The sequence below is a fragment of the Mercenaria mercenaria genome, chromosome 9 (assembly GCF_021730395.1).
Source record: "Mercenaria mercenaria strain notata chromosome 9, MADL_Memer_1, whole genome shotgun sequence".
Lineage (NCBI taxonomy): Eukaryota > Metazoa > Mollusca > Bivalvia > Venerida > Veneridae > Mercenaria > Mercenaria mercenaria.
In genome coordinates, this window is record NC_069369.1 from 41,445,768 (window position 1) to 41,463,790 (window position 18,023).

An 18,023-nucleotide genomic window follows, 5' to 3' on the forward strand; every position below is an offset into this window, starting at 1 on the left:
GGGAGAGGTGGAGTGATTTTAGGGAAACGTGGAAAGATTTTTAATAGCGCCATGACATGCAAGTTGAAAATGGAACTAAATATACTTTTTTTTTATTATTATTATTTCCTGTCTTTGTTTAAGTCTATTGATTTAAAGTAAATAACAAATTCACTGAAAATATCAGTGATTCTGTTTTCTTATCCTTCAATGTAAACCTTATTTCTTATCCTTGTGAATCTAATGTGATTAAACTGCAAATTAAAGTGTTTTTTTTTCACTCTTGCAATGATTACCTTAACCAAGAAAAGCCTAATCTGAATATGAATACAATTAAAAAAAGCTAGGTTAATTCCATATCAGCAAAAAATAAATCAAGCTCCCAGTGCTAATGCACTCAAAGTCAAAACACAAAAACCCATAAAAAGCACAGTCACTTCTTGAATTAAATACATGTCAATAGCAGTGACATCACTATGACATCACACAGAATACACCTCTTCTTTGATCTGCTAGTGTTTTCTTTGATCTGCTACGGTTGGCACATATTAAAAGAAACTGTTGTCAAACAGGTTAAACCCAGTTTCTGATGGCAGGTGTCAAAAATCTGCATGAATTTCAGTAACATTATTTAAGTCACAGAAAGTTTCAGTAATAATAACTATGTTTCTAAAGTCTGGGTTTTGAAAAATAGGAAAAAGTGGACCCATGGAAATTTAATTTCACTTAAATAGGAAAATCTAGAAATGTAAACATTATGGATTTCTTTCGCTGGTTTTAGTCATTGCATTGAAAGGATGTTTAACTTTTATAAATAAATTTTCAGGTAAGAAAATTTTGTTTGTCTAATATTTTTGACGTTTATTGTGCTCTTTCCAAGTGACTTGTGCAGTGTCACTGCAGTTTTATCCTCGGGGCAGAAATTGTAAATCGATCACTGCTATCTGGTGTGTTCCCTGATGAATGGAAAAGTGCTGTGATAAAACCTTTGTTGAAGAAGAAAGGTCTCCCACTTGAACTGCAAAACTATCGCCCAGTGTCAAATTTAACATTCCTCTCCAAACTTCTTGAAAAAGCTGCACTAAATCAAATCAACAAGCATATTGAAGCTAACAATCTCCTCCCAGCTTACCAAAGTGCCTATAGAACATATCATGGGGTTGAAACAGCAATGGTCAAAATGTATAATGATCTTTTGGAAACCATAGATGAAAATCAAATAACAATCGTGGTCATGATCGACTTGAGTGCAGCGTTCGATACCATCGATATCCCGATACTGATTCAAATCCTTCAAGATGACTTTGGTATACATAGCACTCCCTTGAAATGGATAGAATCTTATCTCACGAACAGAACAATGAAAGTTTTAGTCGAACAGTCAGCATCTGACACGGAGCCACTAAGGTTTGGTGTCCCGCAGGGTTCTTGTGCCGGACCTGTGATCTTTACCCTGTATATATCGGCTCTTAACCGAGTGGTGCAGAAATATCCAGCTGATCTCTATGGATACGCGGACGACCACAAGATTGCGTTAAAAATTCAAGCGGGAAATTCTCAAAATGAGACAACTGTATTTCAACAACTCGACAGTTGTCTAAATGAAATCATAAAATGGATGACAACCTTCAAACTGAAAATGAATCAGTCTAAAACTGAAATTATTATGTATGGAACAAGACAACAGTTAGCGAAATTGGACATCACAAGTGTAAACGTTGGTGGGTGTGACGTAAAATGCGTCGATCACGTCAGAGACCTAGGTGTAACTATGACCAATACACTCAACTTTGACCATCACATTCAGAAAAAGTGTCAGATAGCTCATGTACAGTTACGAAACCTTAGGGCTATACGGAAACATCTCACACAGAAGTCAACTGAATCATTAGTACATGGATTGGTTCATTCTCACATTGACTTCTGCAACAGTTTATTTACAGAAATTCCAGCCTACCAAATCAATAAACTACAGCGAGTCCAAAATCATGCCGCTAGAGTAGTCAAGAATGTTTCCTATGAAAAACCAAGTACCGAACTTCTGAAAGAATTACACTGGCTTCCAGTTAAGGCTAGAGTCATGTTCAAAGTTTTAGTAATAGTCTTCCGTGTCATCAATGGTACAGCTCCAGTATATCTGAGGGAAATGTTTGTACCTACTCGACAACGATACAGACTTCGCTCACAAAGTGACACTAACTTTAACATCCCTAGACGGCGAACAAAACTAGCAGACAGATCTATGGCAGTCGTTGGTCCCAAATGGTGGAACGATCTGCCTAGCTATCTGAAAAACATTCAGTCTGAAGCCAGCTTTAGATCAAAACTGAAAACACATTTATTTAGGCAGTTTTATGAACAATGAGTGTAGTCTTGTTAAAATACAAAATATTCAGAAGTGGTGTAAAATAGTATTTATATATGTCCAAATCTTTAAATCTAAGTTCTAGAATCCTGTTCATATTTTGTATGTATATATGTTAAATATGTGTTATGTAATTGTAAAGCGCAATAGAATATTTTATAATTTTTGCGCTATATAAATGCCATGTATTTGTATTTGTATTTGTATTAAAAAGATTATGCAACGATAAAAGATTGAAACTAAAATTATTATTTGTTTGCAAAATTGTTTGAGAAATTATGATAGAATGATATCCAAGAATTTATCTATCCCAGATGTTTTACGTACGAGAAAAATCATTATTTTACAAATCTAAAACTCGGTTAAATACGTCTGCAGTATTGCACAGATAACACTATGTACCACGATTTGTCCATGTGGAATTTTCTAAACAACTTTTTGCATGAATTTTTTGTAGTATATCAGGAAATCGGCAGGACGTTCGGTAGACCTGAGGTTCTGGGTTTTCACTCGAACTTATCGAGAAAAACTCGTATTTGACCCGCACAAAAAATGTCCCGTGCATCGGCTTGACCCGAGGAAATTTTCTTTTATGCGTCTCGAGTTCGAAAGTACTGCCCCTTGTCAATCAAAATCCCGGTGAATTCCAATATTGTTCGCCGCCATAAGCGGAAGTATGGCAGTAGGCGGAGCTTGGTATATTAATCAGCTTCTGGCAGATGTCAATCATGCCACGCGCCGACTGACACGTGGGCTTCTCGCGGTTTGTATTTGGTACAATAATGTCCGTCATTGCCAAAGGTAATTATTGATCAATGTGTAAAAGTTAATTGATAAACAATGCATAGAAGAGCAGCCTATTATCGTATTTGTGTCACTTGTTAATTAGCGGTATACAGAAAGCGTAACATTCACATATTTTGTTTCTTATCGGTCATATTGATCATTCATGTAGTTGAACCTCAACGAACACTGTCTAGGAAAACTTAGCGATACAAATAGTTACCCAAAAGAAATAACGAAACAGGAAAGAAAAAAAAATACAGCACCAATAAAAAAAAAATTTCCGAGTTTTGGGTTAAAAAATTGTTTGAGTCGCGGCGATTTTCGTGAGTCGGTCGCGTTACTGCAAACAAACAATTTTTTAAGGATGGCCTTATCAAAATTCACCTGTGAAAAACAACTCTTTCCTCTAGCTACCTGTGTGTCAAAATTCAAACATGTATAATACACAACAGTCAGTGACACTAAATTGCTTTACTGTGTAAACATGTTTGGCACTCCCCGGTAATTATCAACCCAGTCATAGTACTGATTTTTTTTTGTTTCTTTTTTGTGAAAAGCGGGAGAATTATGGTTTTGGTCGGGAGACGGGAGGCAAGGTGAAAAAATCGGGATTTTGACCCTCACGCGCGGGAGATCACATTGTATGCCTTGAAGTGAACCATCCAAAACATGCGCTCTGCAGGTCGTTAGGATGAGGTGAACATTTGTGTCAGGTTTCTTTGAAATCCTTCAAGGGGTTCAAGAGTTACAGAGCAGAAAGGAAATTGCTAGCCAACAGACAGACAGACAGACACCGAGGCGATAACATAATATGTCCCTCGAGCGTATAAAAAGGAATCAAGATCTTATGGTGATACAAGTTGTGTGCAAGTTTGGTTAAAATCAAATCATAAATGAAGCTGCTATTGTGCAGACAAGGTCAAAATAGCTAATTTTGGCCCTTTCAGGAGACATAACTCTGGAACCCATTAAGGGATCTGGCCAGTTCAAGAAAGGAACCAAGATCTTTTGGTGACACAAGTTTTATGCAAGTTTGATTAAATTCAAATCATAAATGAAGCTGCCATTGTGCAGACAAGGTCAAAATAGCTAATTCTGGCCATATCTGGGGCCATAACTCTGGAACCCATAATGGAATCTGACCAGTTCAAGAAAGGAACCCAGATCTTGTGGTGATACAAGTTGTGTGCAAGTTTGGTTAAAATCAAATCATAAATGAAGCTGCTATTGTGCAGACAAGGTCAAAGTAGCTAATTTTGGCCCTTTCACGGGCGATAACTCTGGAACCCATTATCAGTGTGCCCATACCACGTGACTTTGACGTCATTTTATGGCTAAGACGGCAAGCCAAATTCCGTCGATTCGATGCTTCGAAGTGGCGTAAGTTCTTTATTTCTTGATCAAATATGACCAAATAAAGTGCAGGCTAAGGAAAAATGTGAGTACTTCACTCACAAGTAAACGGTTTTATCAACAGATGAACAGTTTTGGCCTGAAAACGGGAAAACTGTTTTGTTTAGAGAAAATGAGCATGGTAAGACGGCAAGCAAGAGCCCTTTTTGACAGAAAAACGGATGATTGTACACATCAAAGAAGTCGCACGTATTACCGATTCACAGGAATTTAATGCTGGCTCTGTGGGAGGCCTTAATTGACAAAAATGTAGCCGAATTATTTAAAAACTTTTTAAAAATCCAAAATATGCTAAGACGGCAAGTCCGCTAAGACGGCAAGTCATTTTTATTAGATATACCTGGTTGCACCAACTTACGTAATTCAACACTTCCTAGGTTACAGGCCGTCCATCCTTCTATCAATCCGTCCGTCAATAACATTTTGACTATGTTTTATCAATGCTTGTGAAATAAAATAGAGAAAAGTGGAAACTTTACAGATCGCCCAACACGACAAAAACGAAAATGTTGCAGGCTCGGTTTGACTGAGCCTGTTCATGGACGGCAGTGGAAATGCATGCTACCGTCCACGCCCTCTAGCCCCGGGTTGAGCAGAACTCAACATTTACACATGCTAAAAGTACAAAAAGCAATTTAGAGACATCCGCAGATGTATTCAAACGGCGGTGAACATGGAACCTTCAATGAACACTTACATAAAAGTTCAGTGACATTCATTGATCATCTTTCATCTTCTCCTTAAATCACTAATGCTGGGCAAAAGAGATATGAACGGTTTATCCTCACTGTTTTCTCATTAAGGTAAAACAATTATTATGCCCCCCTTTGAAAAAGGAGGGGTATATTGTTTTGCAGATGTCGGTCGGTCGGTCGGTCGGTAGGTCGGTCGGTCGGTCGGAATGTAGACCTATCCGTTTCCGGATGATAACTCAAGAACGCTTAGGCCTAGGATCATGAAAGTTGATAGGAAGGTCAGCAGGTGACCCCTATTGATTTTGAGGTCTGTAGGTCAAAGGTCAAGGTCACAGTGACCCTGAATAGTAAAACGGTTTCCGGATGAAACCTCAAGAACATTTGGGCCTAGGATCATGAAAGTTGATAGGGAGGTTGGTAATGACCATCAGATGACCCCTATTGATTTTGAGGTCAGTATGTTAAAGGTCAAGGTCACAATGACCCTGAACAGTAAAACGGTTTCCGGATGATAACTCAAGAACGCTTGGGCCTAGAGTCACGGAAGTTGATAGGGAGGTTGGTCATCACCAGCAGATGACCCCTATTGATTTTGAGGTCTGTATGTCAAAGGTCAAGGTCACAGTGACCCTGAATAGTAAAACGATTTCCGGATGATAACTCAAGAACACTTGGGCCTAGGATCATGAAAGTTGATAGGGAGGTTGGTAATGACCATCGGATGATCCCTATTGATTTTGAGGTCAGTATGTTAAAGGTCAAGGTCACAGTGACCCTGAACAGTAAAACGGTTTCCGGATGATAACTCAAGAACGCTTAGGCCTAGGGTCACGAAAGTTGATAGGGAGGTTGATCATGACCAGCAGGTGACCCCTATTGATTTTGAGGTCAGTATGCCAAAGGTCAAGGTCACAGTGACCAGGAACAGTAAAATGGTTTCCAGGCAATAACTCAAGAAAGCTTGGGCCTAGTGTCAAGAAAATTGATTGTTAGGTTGGCCATGACCAGCAGATCACCCCTACTGATTTTGAGGTCATTAGGTCAGAGGTCAAGGTCACGGTCACATTGGCTAGGAACAGTTAAATGGTTTCTGATCTTCTTGTCCAAAACCATAGGGCCTAGGGCTTTGATATTTGGTATGTAGCAAAATCTAGTGGTCCTCTACCAAGATTGTTCAGATTATTTCCCTGGGGTAAAATATGGCCCCACCCTTAGGGTCACATGGTTTATATAGACTTATATTGGAAAAAAATTTGAAAATCTTCTTGTCCAAACCACAAAGTCTGTGGCTTTGGTATTTTGTAATGTAGCATCATTTAGTGGTTCTCTACCAAGTTTGTTCAAGTTATCCCTCTTGGGTCAAATATGGCCCTGCCTCAGAGGTCAAATGGTTCATATAGACTTATATAGGGAAAAACTTAGAATCTTCATGTCCATAACTTACATCATTCAAATTTGGACCACATGTATAGTTTTAAGTGGCAAGATGAACCTTGACATGAGTTGACCTTGATCTTGACCTAGTGACCTACTTTCACATTTCTGTACCTACAGCCTTCAAATTTGGACCACATGCATAGGTTTGTGTACTGAAAAAAACTTTGACCTTGTTATTGACCTAGTGACCTACTGTCACATTTTTGAAGGTACAGGCTTCAAATTTGGACCACATGCATAGTTTTTTGTTCCAAAATAAAATTTGACCTTGATTTTGACCTAGTGACCTACTTTCACATTTCTCAAGCTACAGCCTTCAAATTTGGACCACAAGCATAGTTTTGTGTACTGAAATGAACTTTGATCTTGAGATTGACCTAGTGACCTACTTTCACATTTCTGAAGGTACAGGCTTCAAATTTGGACCACTTGCATAGTTTTGTGTTCTGAAATAAAATTTGACCTTGATTTTGACCTAGTGACCTACTTTCACATTTCTCAAGCTACAGCCTTCAAATTTGAACCACATGCATAGTTTTGTGTACCGAAATGAACTTTGATCATGAGATTGACCTATTGACCTATTTTCACATTTTTGAAGGTACATGCTTCAAATTTGGACTGCATGCATATTTTTGTGTTCTGAATTGAAATTTTACATTGATTTTTATCTATTACCTACTTTCACATTTCTCAAGCTACAGCCTCCAAATTTGAAGCACATGCATAGTTCTGTCTACCGAAATGAACTTTACCTTGAAATTGATCTAGTGACCTGCTTTCACATTTCTCAAGCCACCGCTTTCAAATTTGGACCACATACACATTGTTTTGTACCTAAATGAAATTTGACCTTGATTTTGACCTTGAGCTAGTCTTGAAATTTGGAACATTCAAAAATGGCTCAGTGGATGGCGCCAAGATCAATCTGTAATCTCTTGTTAGGTTAATAGGTTAAAGGTCAAGGACAGATTAAACCAGAATGGTAGAATTTTTGTTTACAGTGAGCATATAATTTCTGTTCCTTATGCAATTACTGAATGCATCAAGGGGGGCATTTCGTGTTCGACGAGCTCTTGTTTTAATTAACTTTGGACCATACACCGTTTTGGTGGAATTACACACTATCATTGAAATTACCATCTGCATCGCCGGATGAATACATCATCGGATGTTGCTAAATTGATTTTTAGGTTGAACCCACGAAGTGGTTGAGACCTATAATATACCGTATTCCAGAACTTGCAAAAATATCAGCCTAACCATTTTCACTGAAAGACAGATTAATCCGCAGTAAGGTTTTTGCCCGTTTTTTCGGGCTAATCGACAGATGTTTTCTGAACATTGTTCTACAGTCGGTTGATATTTTCATACATATGTAAATACAATAAGGTTAAAGAATGCGTCATTTCGTATTAAAATTATGTTTTTAAGTCTGTTGATCCATCGAGCACGACTAAGTTGAAAAGCGAAGGTGTATTCCTTTAAAACAATTCAGAAAAACCTCAGACGTGACCGAAGCGCATAAAAATATGCCATGAAAAAAATAGTTCAAAACGTATAAGAAAGATTTCTCTAGTTTATCCTTAATACATAATGCACTCGTCAGTAATAAAACAGCATAATTTTGATCTGAATCATTTTTTCTAGTTGTATAGGATATAGTTCTGTATGCGATTTTTTCTACCTGTCCTGATTCGAATGACAAGGGAGATCACTGTGTATGAGTAAGTTAAATGATAAACTGCTTTATTTAATTTAAAAATAGATTTTCTTTCTGAATTACTTCCCTTTATTCTTATTTGACCCTTATTTTTGTACAGCTTTTATAACGACTGATTCATATTAGTTATTATTTAACATTTTGCTTTATCGTTTTAAAATCTCTGTAAGGCTGAGTCAAAATATTTGTTTAAGATTTCCTTTTTATAAATAATTATATATGTAGTATATTAATTGCTACAGTGCTCCACTGTTACATGGAAAGCTACACGTTACAGGTAAAAGCCCTGCTCCGCGGCTATTCACATTCTTTTGTGTGTATGCAACCCATGATTACAATAGGTAACAGTTAACGGCCACGTGCCAACCTTTAGCACGCAAAACCACAGGTATTTCATATAGAATTTCATATACAATAGACTCTATTTTGACAGACGTCACTGTTCATAGTCAGGATTTTCATGCTTTTTCAGTGACAATTCAAGTTAAAAGGTAGGACGGGAGCAGGGCTTTAAGGAAAATGGTCGTGATGCAAGTACACGTTTGGTTAACTTACCTATTTGTCTCGATATTTAATGTAATGACCTATATTAATACTTACAAGATAAATAATTGACATTCCTTGCAAATACTGAATACATTTAGATGTTAGGGGTACTTTACTATGACTTTTAACAACATTACATCAGTCCCGGATTATTATAATTGTTACTGAATTGAAAAATTTACATGAAAGTTGTCATTTTGATAAACGTTAATAAAACAGAGTAAAAGCTACAGAGTTTTTAAAATAGATTATGAAGAAAAATAGAATCATAACAGTACATAACGAGAATTCCTAGTCGGTTAAAAATCTCATCAGAGCTAATGTTACTTGTAATTTGACTTTCCGACTCAATTAATAAATCTTATCTTAGTATATCAAATGTTGATGTTTGCCTGATGTGAAGTTTCTAAGTATGTGTGCCCGATAAATGAAACTGTTTGATTTCTTTTAAGCAAAATTGAATCAAAGCATATCAACGGGGCATTTGCGTCTTCTCCCGATGATTTTCATGTGTATGGTTCTTTTTCTTATCTCAAAACTGCACGGAAGTCGAAACAGCAGGATCTTGGGGTAGTTTCCAGTTTGGCGGACCCCACTGACTTCTACTGTTGTTGAAGCAGGGTCGGTCGTTTGTACAAACATTTTAACAAGGTAGTGGAGTTTAAAGACAACAACCCATGAATTAAAGAAGTAGGGTTGCAACATTTTTAATGTTTGGTGTCAAGATTACTTAAAATAGAAAAAAGTGGAAACTTCACAGGTCGTTAAGTCGTGACATCAGTACATTTTATTTTATTAGGCTCGGCTAAACAAGTAGTTGATTTTGCAGAAATGTGTAGAATTATACAACCCTTTCTCCAAGAATTGTGAAAGTTGGTGTATTTGTGGGTGGTTCCAGTACTCCCGCTTTCATAGCCTTGGGTATTGTTTAATCACCCCTTGGATATGGTGTCTGCTTTTTAATTTTGTCTTTTGACTGTTCCTGTGAAACGCAGGTTCCATAACCTCAGATCCCCTTCCTAAATTCTAGTTTGTTTAGTTCTGCCCATTGTTTTCTCGTTTGGGGCAAACCCTTTATTTTATTTTTTTATAATTTATTTCCATTTCCACATCCAAAGTATCATACATTCATCACAAACATTGATTTTATGTGCCAAAAAAGGTATTTACATAGAATATCAAGCGTAGCTGGAAAAATAATTCTACCTACATAAACAAGATTTTTTGAAAGTGTACATGTCTATTCAAAAAAGAAGTAAATTTACCTATATAAACCAGTATTGTTTGAAAGTGTATAAGTGTACATGTCTAAGCAAATAAACATTGTTCATTATCTTCAAGTAATATCATCTTGTATTCATATGGAAACCATTCTAAAAAGATAAACTAGTAATATATTAACAGTGAAAAGACCGTACACATGATCAGTTTTTCAAATGCTGTTTGAGTAACTTATCAGTAAATAAACTTAACTTGCAATGTTTGAGTCTACATTAATATCGTTAATAATTGTATTATAATTTGTTATCCTTGCTCGAAAGAAAAAGAAACGAGTACGAAAATAACAAGGACAAATTGACAAGTAGGTTCCAGAAATTCAATTACACACAATAAATTAGCGGCTTAATAAGCATATCTTCTCTAAAATAACTTATTCAACAAGTAATATGTGAAAAAAAAAAAGGAGAAAAAATGTAGTTTAAAAAGTACAAGGTCAGAATGGAAAAGAGTCAGTAAAAATATCCATTAATGAAAAGCTAAAACGTTTCATAGATAGCATGTAATTCAGACCTAAGTTAATTTTTTACTGAGAAATAAAAACAGAAAAAGAAAAAAAAAAGACAACAGGCGCAGTCACTATGAAGCCCCATACCCACGTGTTACACTTCACCATCTACAAATAAGAGTCCTAAAACTTTTCCATTTTTTATCAAAGCTATTCATGTTTTGGGTTTTTTTAGCAACATACTTCTCAGTTTTCAAATGTATTCTTAAACTATTAATAAACATTTGTATGGTAGGAACCGCCTCCTTAAATTTACTTTGATAAATAGTGTATTTTCCAAGCAGCATTAATAATAGAGTAGCTGCACTGAAATTTGAGTTACCTAATAAAATATCTGATATTGACCAGTCAATATCTGCATTAGGACATTTTCTTTTTATCCATCTTTTGACTTCTTCCCAAAAAGTTAGTGAAATTTGACAGTCTACAAATAGATGCTCTATAGTTTCTGAGTGATTGTGACATAGAGTACAGAGATTATCATTTCTTTTCCTCATTTTTTCTAATAAATAGTTTGTGCCAATAATTCTGTGATTTATTTTGAACTGAAACCACTGAAGTTTTGGGTCCTTTGTTATTGCAAATGGAGATTTATATATAAACTTCCAATTGAAATCAGCATTTAAATTTAATTTGTCTCTCCATTTTCTACTTGAATCTGGTAACTTATGAAGTTTAACAAAAAGTCATAAATACACCTACAACCTTTTTTTGCACTCTGAATGATTTTTATTGGTAATGGTTGCAGAGGATTTTGCTCTCTGACGGCATAATGAGGAAATCTTAATTTATCTAAAAATTCCCTAATAGATTCAACTATACTTTACAAACCCTTTATTTTATCTGGGGACCAAACGCCGCTCTTCGTGGAATTACACGCCTCAACACGTGTATCACGTGAAGGTTCCATGTTCATCATCGTTTGAATACATCTGCGGATGTCTCTAAATTGCTTTTTGTACTTTTAGCATGTGTAAATGTTGAGCTCTGGTCAAGCCGGGGCTAGAGGGCGTGGACGGTAGCATGCATTTCCACTACCATCCACGAACAGGCTCAATCAAACCTAGCCTGCAACATTTTCGTTTTTGTTGTGTTGAGCGACCTGTGGAGTTTCCATTTCTATTTTAATATGTGATATCGTGTTAAATTTTGGGGAAAAAATAAGATTTTCTATTTCTATTCTACTCAATACTTTGAACACAGCTACATACAAATACTTTTTAAAGCATGTCTTCTAGCTTATAGACTGAGTTAAGCATAAGATTCTTATTTGTCAAAACATTATTCTATATATCTGAAAATTGTGTTTTTGATTTGTGGAAGTCGACAGAATGGCTGTTCTTAATAAGTAGCCTTATTTTTAATACGTAACGATTTGTCAAGAAAACATTCACTCAAACATATGTACAACAGACTTGTGAACATATAAAGTAGTATTGATTAGGTCAAAAATGTGTATTATTTGTTGTTGCCTGCTGCATACTGTATATTTGTTCTTTAGTTTTCGAACCGCTTTAACATACTTTAATCTTAAAGACCAACACGCAGAGGTACATCCAAGATGGTATACATGTGTAGCTTTTGAATTCTTAACCTTTCTAGAACAGTTCTCACTTATATGCCAATCCTGCTAGAGCAAATCATAATTCTCGTTTAATTTATCTATTAAGCCTCACAATTTAGCAACTGTACAAAAAAAAAAAAAAAAAAAAAGGCATATAAGGTAGTTCAAAACATCATATGGCTTCACTTATATAACGGTTCTTTGATGTTTACCTATAGTTTTGACAAGAAGTAGAATGATCTACTATTGGTAAACATCCAGTGACCGCTTATAGAGAAGTGCGACTCCATAGACGATATTACTATAAAAAATGACTTGCCGTCTTAGCGGACTTGCCGTCTTAGCATATTTTGGATTTTTAAAAAGTTTTTAAATAATTCGGCTACATTTTTGTCAATTAAGGCCTCCAACAGAGCCAGCATTAAATTCCTGTGAATCGGTAATACGTGCGACACCTCTGATGTGTACAATCATCCGTTTTTCTGTCAAAAAGGGCCCTTGCTTGCCGTCTTACCATGCTCATTTTCTCTAAACAAAACAGTTTTCCCGTTTTCAGGCCAAAACTGTTCATCTGTTGATAAAACCGTTTACTTGTGAGTGAAGTACTCACTTTTTTCCTTAGCCTGCGCTTGATTTGGTCATATTTGATCAAGAAATAAAGAACTTACGCCACTTTGAAGAATCGAATCGACGGAATTTGGCTTGCCGTCTTAGCCATAAAATGACGTCAAAGTCACGTGGTATGGGCACACTGATTATGGGATCTGGCTGGTTCAAGAAAGAAACCAAGATCTTATGGTGATACAAGTTTTGTGCAAGTCTGATTCAATTCAAATCATAAATGAAACCACTATTGTGCAGACAAGAAATTGTTGACGCACGCACGCACACAAATTCTGGCCCTTTAAGGGGCAATAACTCTAGAACCCATGATGGGATCTGGCCAGTTTTCGAAAAGAACTGATATATCATGCCAATACAAGTTTTGTACAAGTTTGATCAAAATTGCTTGCGAAATGTGGTCTCTATCGTATTCACAAGAAATTGTGAACGGACGGACGACGGACAGGTGAGCTAAAAACAGGTAGAATGAGCCTATACTCAACATTCGTGCATTCATGTACCAGAGCTCCAGATAAGCTTTTGGTGCAAATAGGTATTTACCCATCACTTTTTGTCTGAATTGGGTATTCGAAATTTGAATTGGGTAAAAATAATATCATTACCCAGCCTTTTCAGAAGTAATTGGGTATTTGCTAAAACCAATTGGGTATTTTACTAATCTCGCACTAACAATTGAGTATTTTTTGCTTACAGTATACATGGTATATATCATTGAACAGGACTGACTAAGTAGCTAAGTACTTCAATGGCGCCCTTCAATGTTTAATACAAAAATGTATTTAAAATTGTAATGAATGTTCCATACTGTTGTTTTCTTTTTCACTTTTAATGAAGTCGGAGATCAGTTCATCCACAATATCCCGAACGATGTGGTCACCACAATATGCATTCTCCCAAACTCCCAAAAGATATCATCCAGTATTGGTGACACTACATCGTCACAAACAGATAACTGTCATTGTTGAACAGCAAAATATCCCACTAATTAGTTTGTGCTGCAACAATGTTTATTCTTCAACTCTTTTACATTTCATCGGCGTAAAATTGTTTATAAAGTATCCAAATAACACCGATCAGCTGACTGAATGGTCCTGTGATTTTTCGGATAAATTGCAACCTGTTCTGCGGTAATGTATAACCAGTCAGTCAAATCTAGCGTTAAAGTCTCGTACCAGTTCTAGTAATAAGGAAAATGCGATACGCAAGCAATTTTTTATGAATTGGGTATTAGGAATTTTACTTGCGTTTCATTACGCACACTGTATGAATTCAATTGAGTTTTCTGCAATTTTAATTGCGTAAATACGCAAATACGCAGCTTATCTGGAGCTCTGATGTACTCACTAAACATCCGTACATTCGTGTACTCACTCAGTAAGTTACTCAACATTCGTGCATTCATGTACTCGCTCAACATCCATATATATATTCATGTAGTCACTCGGTCACTGTCAACTTTTAAGTAGTTTCATACCAGAGATATTTCATTCATAAATGATATCGAATATAGTACACAAAGTCATGTTTTTATTATTATTATTATTATTATACCAGATTTATATAGCGCCCTTTTCATGATCAATTTCACGTTCAAAGGCACTTTACATAGTTCAAATGCAGCCACACAGGGCGCATAATTCATCCTCTACTAGTACAGACACAGAGCGATCTGACCAGAGGGACAGAGTGAGACAAAGCCCCCACGACAGAGAGATCAGAAATCAGATACAGGCTTGTCCGGCTAACTTAGCCTAGCTCGTTTCGAATAGACAGCCTGGTTCTTTAACGTGCCCAGTGTATAGCACTGATACACGCAAGGATTGCCTGGGTTCCTGACCAGTACACCTCTAGTTGGGGGGGAAACACTGAAAAGCGTTTCTGAAAATTCCCGAGTAGCTACCGGGGATCGAACCCCCGACCTCAGGATTGGAAGGCCAGTGTGCAAACCACTGAGCTATCCGTCCACCCATTTTTATATTCTAATTCCTAGTATGAATTTGTAATTTTATTGTAAGTTTTAAGTTTGAAAATGTATATTGTCTCTTGTAGTTCTACTTAGAACGGTCATTTACAATTGTTTTATGTTGTATGTAAATTTCTATGTTTGTAAATGAATGAAACATAAATAAAATAAAATACAAAATATATATACGAAAGGTGTTAAAGGTAATTAATCACATTAATTAAAAGGCATTGATTGGGCTGATTGGAAGGTGTTAATGGTATTTAATTGCATTAGAAGTTGTTGACTGACCGAATGAAATGTGTCAAAATTTTCCCCTAGTAGAATTAAATGTGTTAATAGTTGATTGGAGTGAGGAAATTATGCTTTTCAATTCACTTCTATTAAGCAAACCGCCAAATGGTAGTTTTGGGCGAAAAACATGTATATATACTTATTTGAAAGAAAAAACGATTTAATTTATCATACTTTAATTTTTTTGCAAAAATACGTTTTAAAAAGGGGGCCAAAATGACCAATTTGAAATCGCCGAGGGGGACGAAATGACCAAATTGGGGACGAGATGACTGCAAATCCAAATTACAGACCTGTCACCAATTTGACTAGTGTACCCTGCAAACTTTGTGAAAAGACAGTGCGTCAAGTAATAATTGATCATATGACTTCCAATTATTTGTTCAGTGACTGTCAGTATGGCTTCAGAAATAAGAGAAACTGTGTTATTCAATTGTTGGATGTGCTTAATGATCTCCGACCTGTACTGGGTGCCGACCAGTCACCGGACAGAAATCAGGGTTTTTCCATTGCCGTTTTATAAAAAATAAACACAAAAACATGAAATTTGCCCTGATAAAACTTCAGCTCATTTGTCTTCCGAAAATGTAAAAAACTCAAACAATCGGATGTAAAACATCAGATATTTTGAGGCTCAAAAAGGGTAATGACATGCACTACATCAAACAACAAGGTGGAATAGTCACCGAACAAATATTTCGAAGAATGATTATTTTTATTTGACGATGACAACTGTACCGAAAAAAACTGATTATGTCCATCTGTCTTCTACTCCTTCTAGAAACATGTTTTCACGCACATTCAAAGTGTTAAACTATCCTCGGGGTCGAACTACATAACAGCAGTGATTTACCCATGTTACCATTTTAAATGAAATACTATCTGCAGAAAATACCTCGGTGCTTATGCCACCATAAGGAACCAACAATCAAATCTATTTCAGTTTTTGTTACTTTCGGAAAACCCAAGCAATCTATAAATATATTTTTATACAAATGAGGCTCGGAATGGATGTAAATATATATTATGATATGCAAGGGCATTCACTCGTGCGGTATTAACACATGACCTAGCAAATGATGCAGACGTTCATTCATTTTGCAGAAACAGTATTATGTTTTACCAATATGTGATACAAGTGAGGAATGAATCAAAAAGAAAACTGTCGTCCGTCTACAGTTCTGTGCTATACATGTAATTTTTTGAGACCCACTTGGTGCCCCACAAAAATAAATCAAGTTGCGCATGCGCACTGCCATTTCAATGCCCCAAGGTTAGAGGACAGCAGTTTTGTGAACACGGGTGAGAATTGGTACGATATCCCCACGACTTACGTTTTCGACGGACATATGTTTTCGATGATGTCGGTATTTCCGGTTAATTTGCATATCCCGCGCATGTAAAAAATGATCAATTAATATCAACATACCGTTTTATACATCTTTTATTTAATCCCAAAACTGGTACTTCAGTGACACTCTCATTTAATTACTTAGAAGCATGAAAATAGTTTAGATGTTCGTCTGCAGACACGGCCATCTTTGTTGTTATTGGTCGTGTCATGCTTTAAAAAAACCTATACCATACAGTAAAAATAACACGATCTGATTTAGATGACTCCCTTGCAGAATAAACAAAGAACCTTAAAGCCAATCTTTAAGATGTACTTACATTGCAAATGCTAATTAATTGTTAACAATTCTAGGCAGAAATTGATAAAAAATCCCATCTACATTGTTAAATGGGTGTTACTTAATAAATGTTATGGTTAGGTGCAAAGATCTATATGAGTAACACGGAGCAGAGCCGATTTATGCAAGGTGCCCAAAGTTTAACAATCAATAATATTTAATAAATGCAAATTTGAATAGGACTTACCAATAACTCACTGAAAATATATTAAATACCGTTGAATATGGTAAAAACGTTGATAAAATGCATAACAATAACTGTTTCTCGTGATAGGTAATGGTTTATACTAAATTCAATGTACGGTATAGATTTTTAGTATGATTGGCGGGAACCGTCGAATACGTAAGTCGTAAAGTGCACGCTTGTGCTTTCACCCAACTTCCGTTTTTATCCGAATTGAACTTGCAAAAATCAGATTTCCGGATAATAACCACACACAAAGTGAAGGTCTTGTATTGTTTTGTCGCTTGACAAATGGGCAATTTAATTATTCTTCTTTCCTATTTTTTGGCAATCGTATGATTCCTTAATTGCGTCGTCGAAAACCGATGTCACGGGGATATTCCTCGTTTATACTTATTTGTCAGTCAATGTTGATATATGAAAATGAAAACAAAGTGCTGAATGTCTACGATTAGCTGATTACTCCGATATAATCGAAACAAAGCCGTAATTACGTTTGTCCGGTATATATTCCTGTCCGGTGACTGGTAGGCACCCAGTATAGTGTATAGAAGTTTTAAAACTAGAAACAGGGGTTTAGTCAAAAATCTCTAGCCATTATTAATGAATTTTAAAATAAGTATAAAGACTACCGAAATATAGCATCATTTGGATTGCAAAACCAAAAAGAAACGCATCTCCCGATGATTTTAGTTGCATTTCGATAAATCTTGTTCTTACAAAAGCTTTCCAATCCGGGTTTTCCTAATCCTCGTACCGTACTATAGTACCGTACGCGCTACAGATGGTTAGAGAACACCAATTGTTTTCCCAAACATTATGACGTGTATAAGGCCTTCCATAAATCGAAACAAGTATATCTAATCACATTTCTTTCGAGAACTAACCTAGTTCCACCAAAATATGGAACGAAAAACATACGAATCTGTAGTGATACTTTATTTACGTATTAACTAATTTTCGTGGGGTAGAT

General features: G+C 36.1%; 1 protein-coding gene across 1 annotated transcript in view; it reads right to left on the minus strand.

The window, feature by feature from the left end:
* The window catches only part of LOC123546988 (protease-associated domain-containing protein 1-like), a 68,910-nt gene extending 51,094 nt beyond the window's left edge, over nucleotides 1-17,816 (minus strand). Inside the window, exon 1 of the mRNA XM_045333701.2 lies at nucleotides 17,683-17,816. Within this exon, the coding sequence (XP_045189636.1) occupies nucleotides 17,683-17,749 (67 nt within the window). The 5' untranslated portion in view covers nucleotides 17,750-17,816. The remainder of the gene's footprint in view (nucleotides 1-17,682) is intronic.
* Nucleotides 17,817-18,023: the final 207 nt, after the last annotated feature.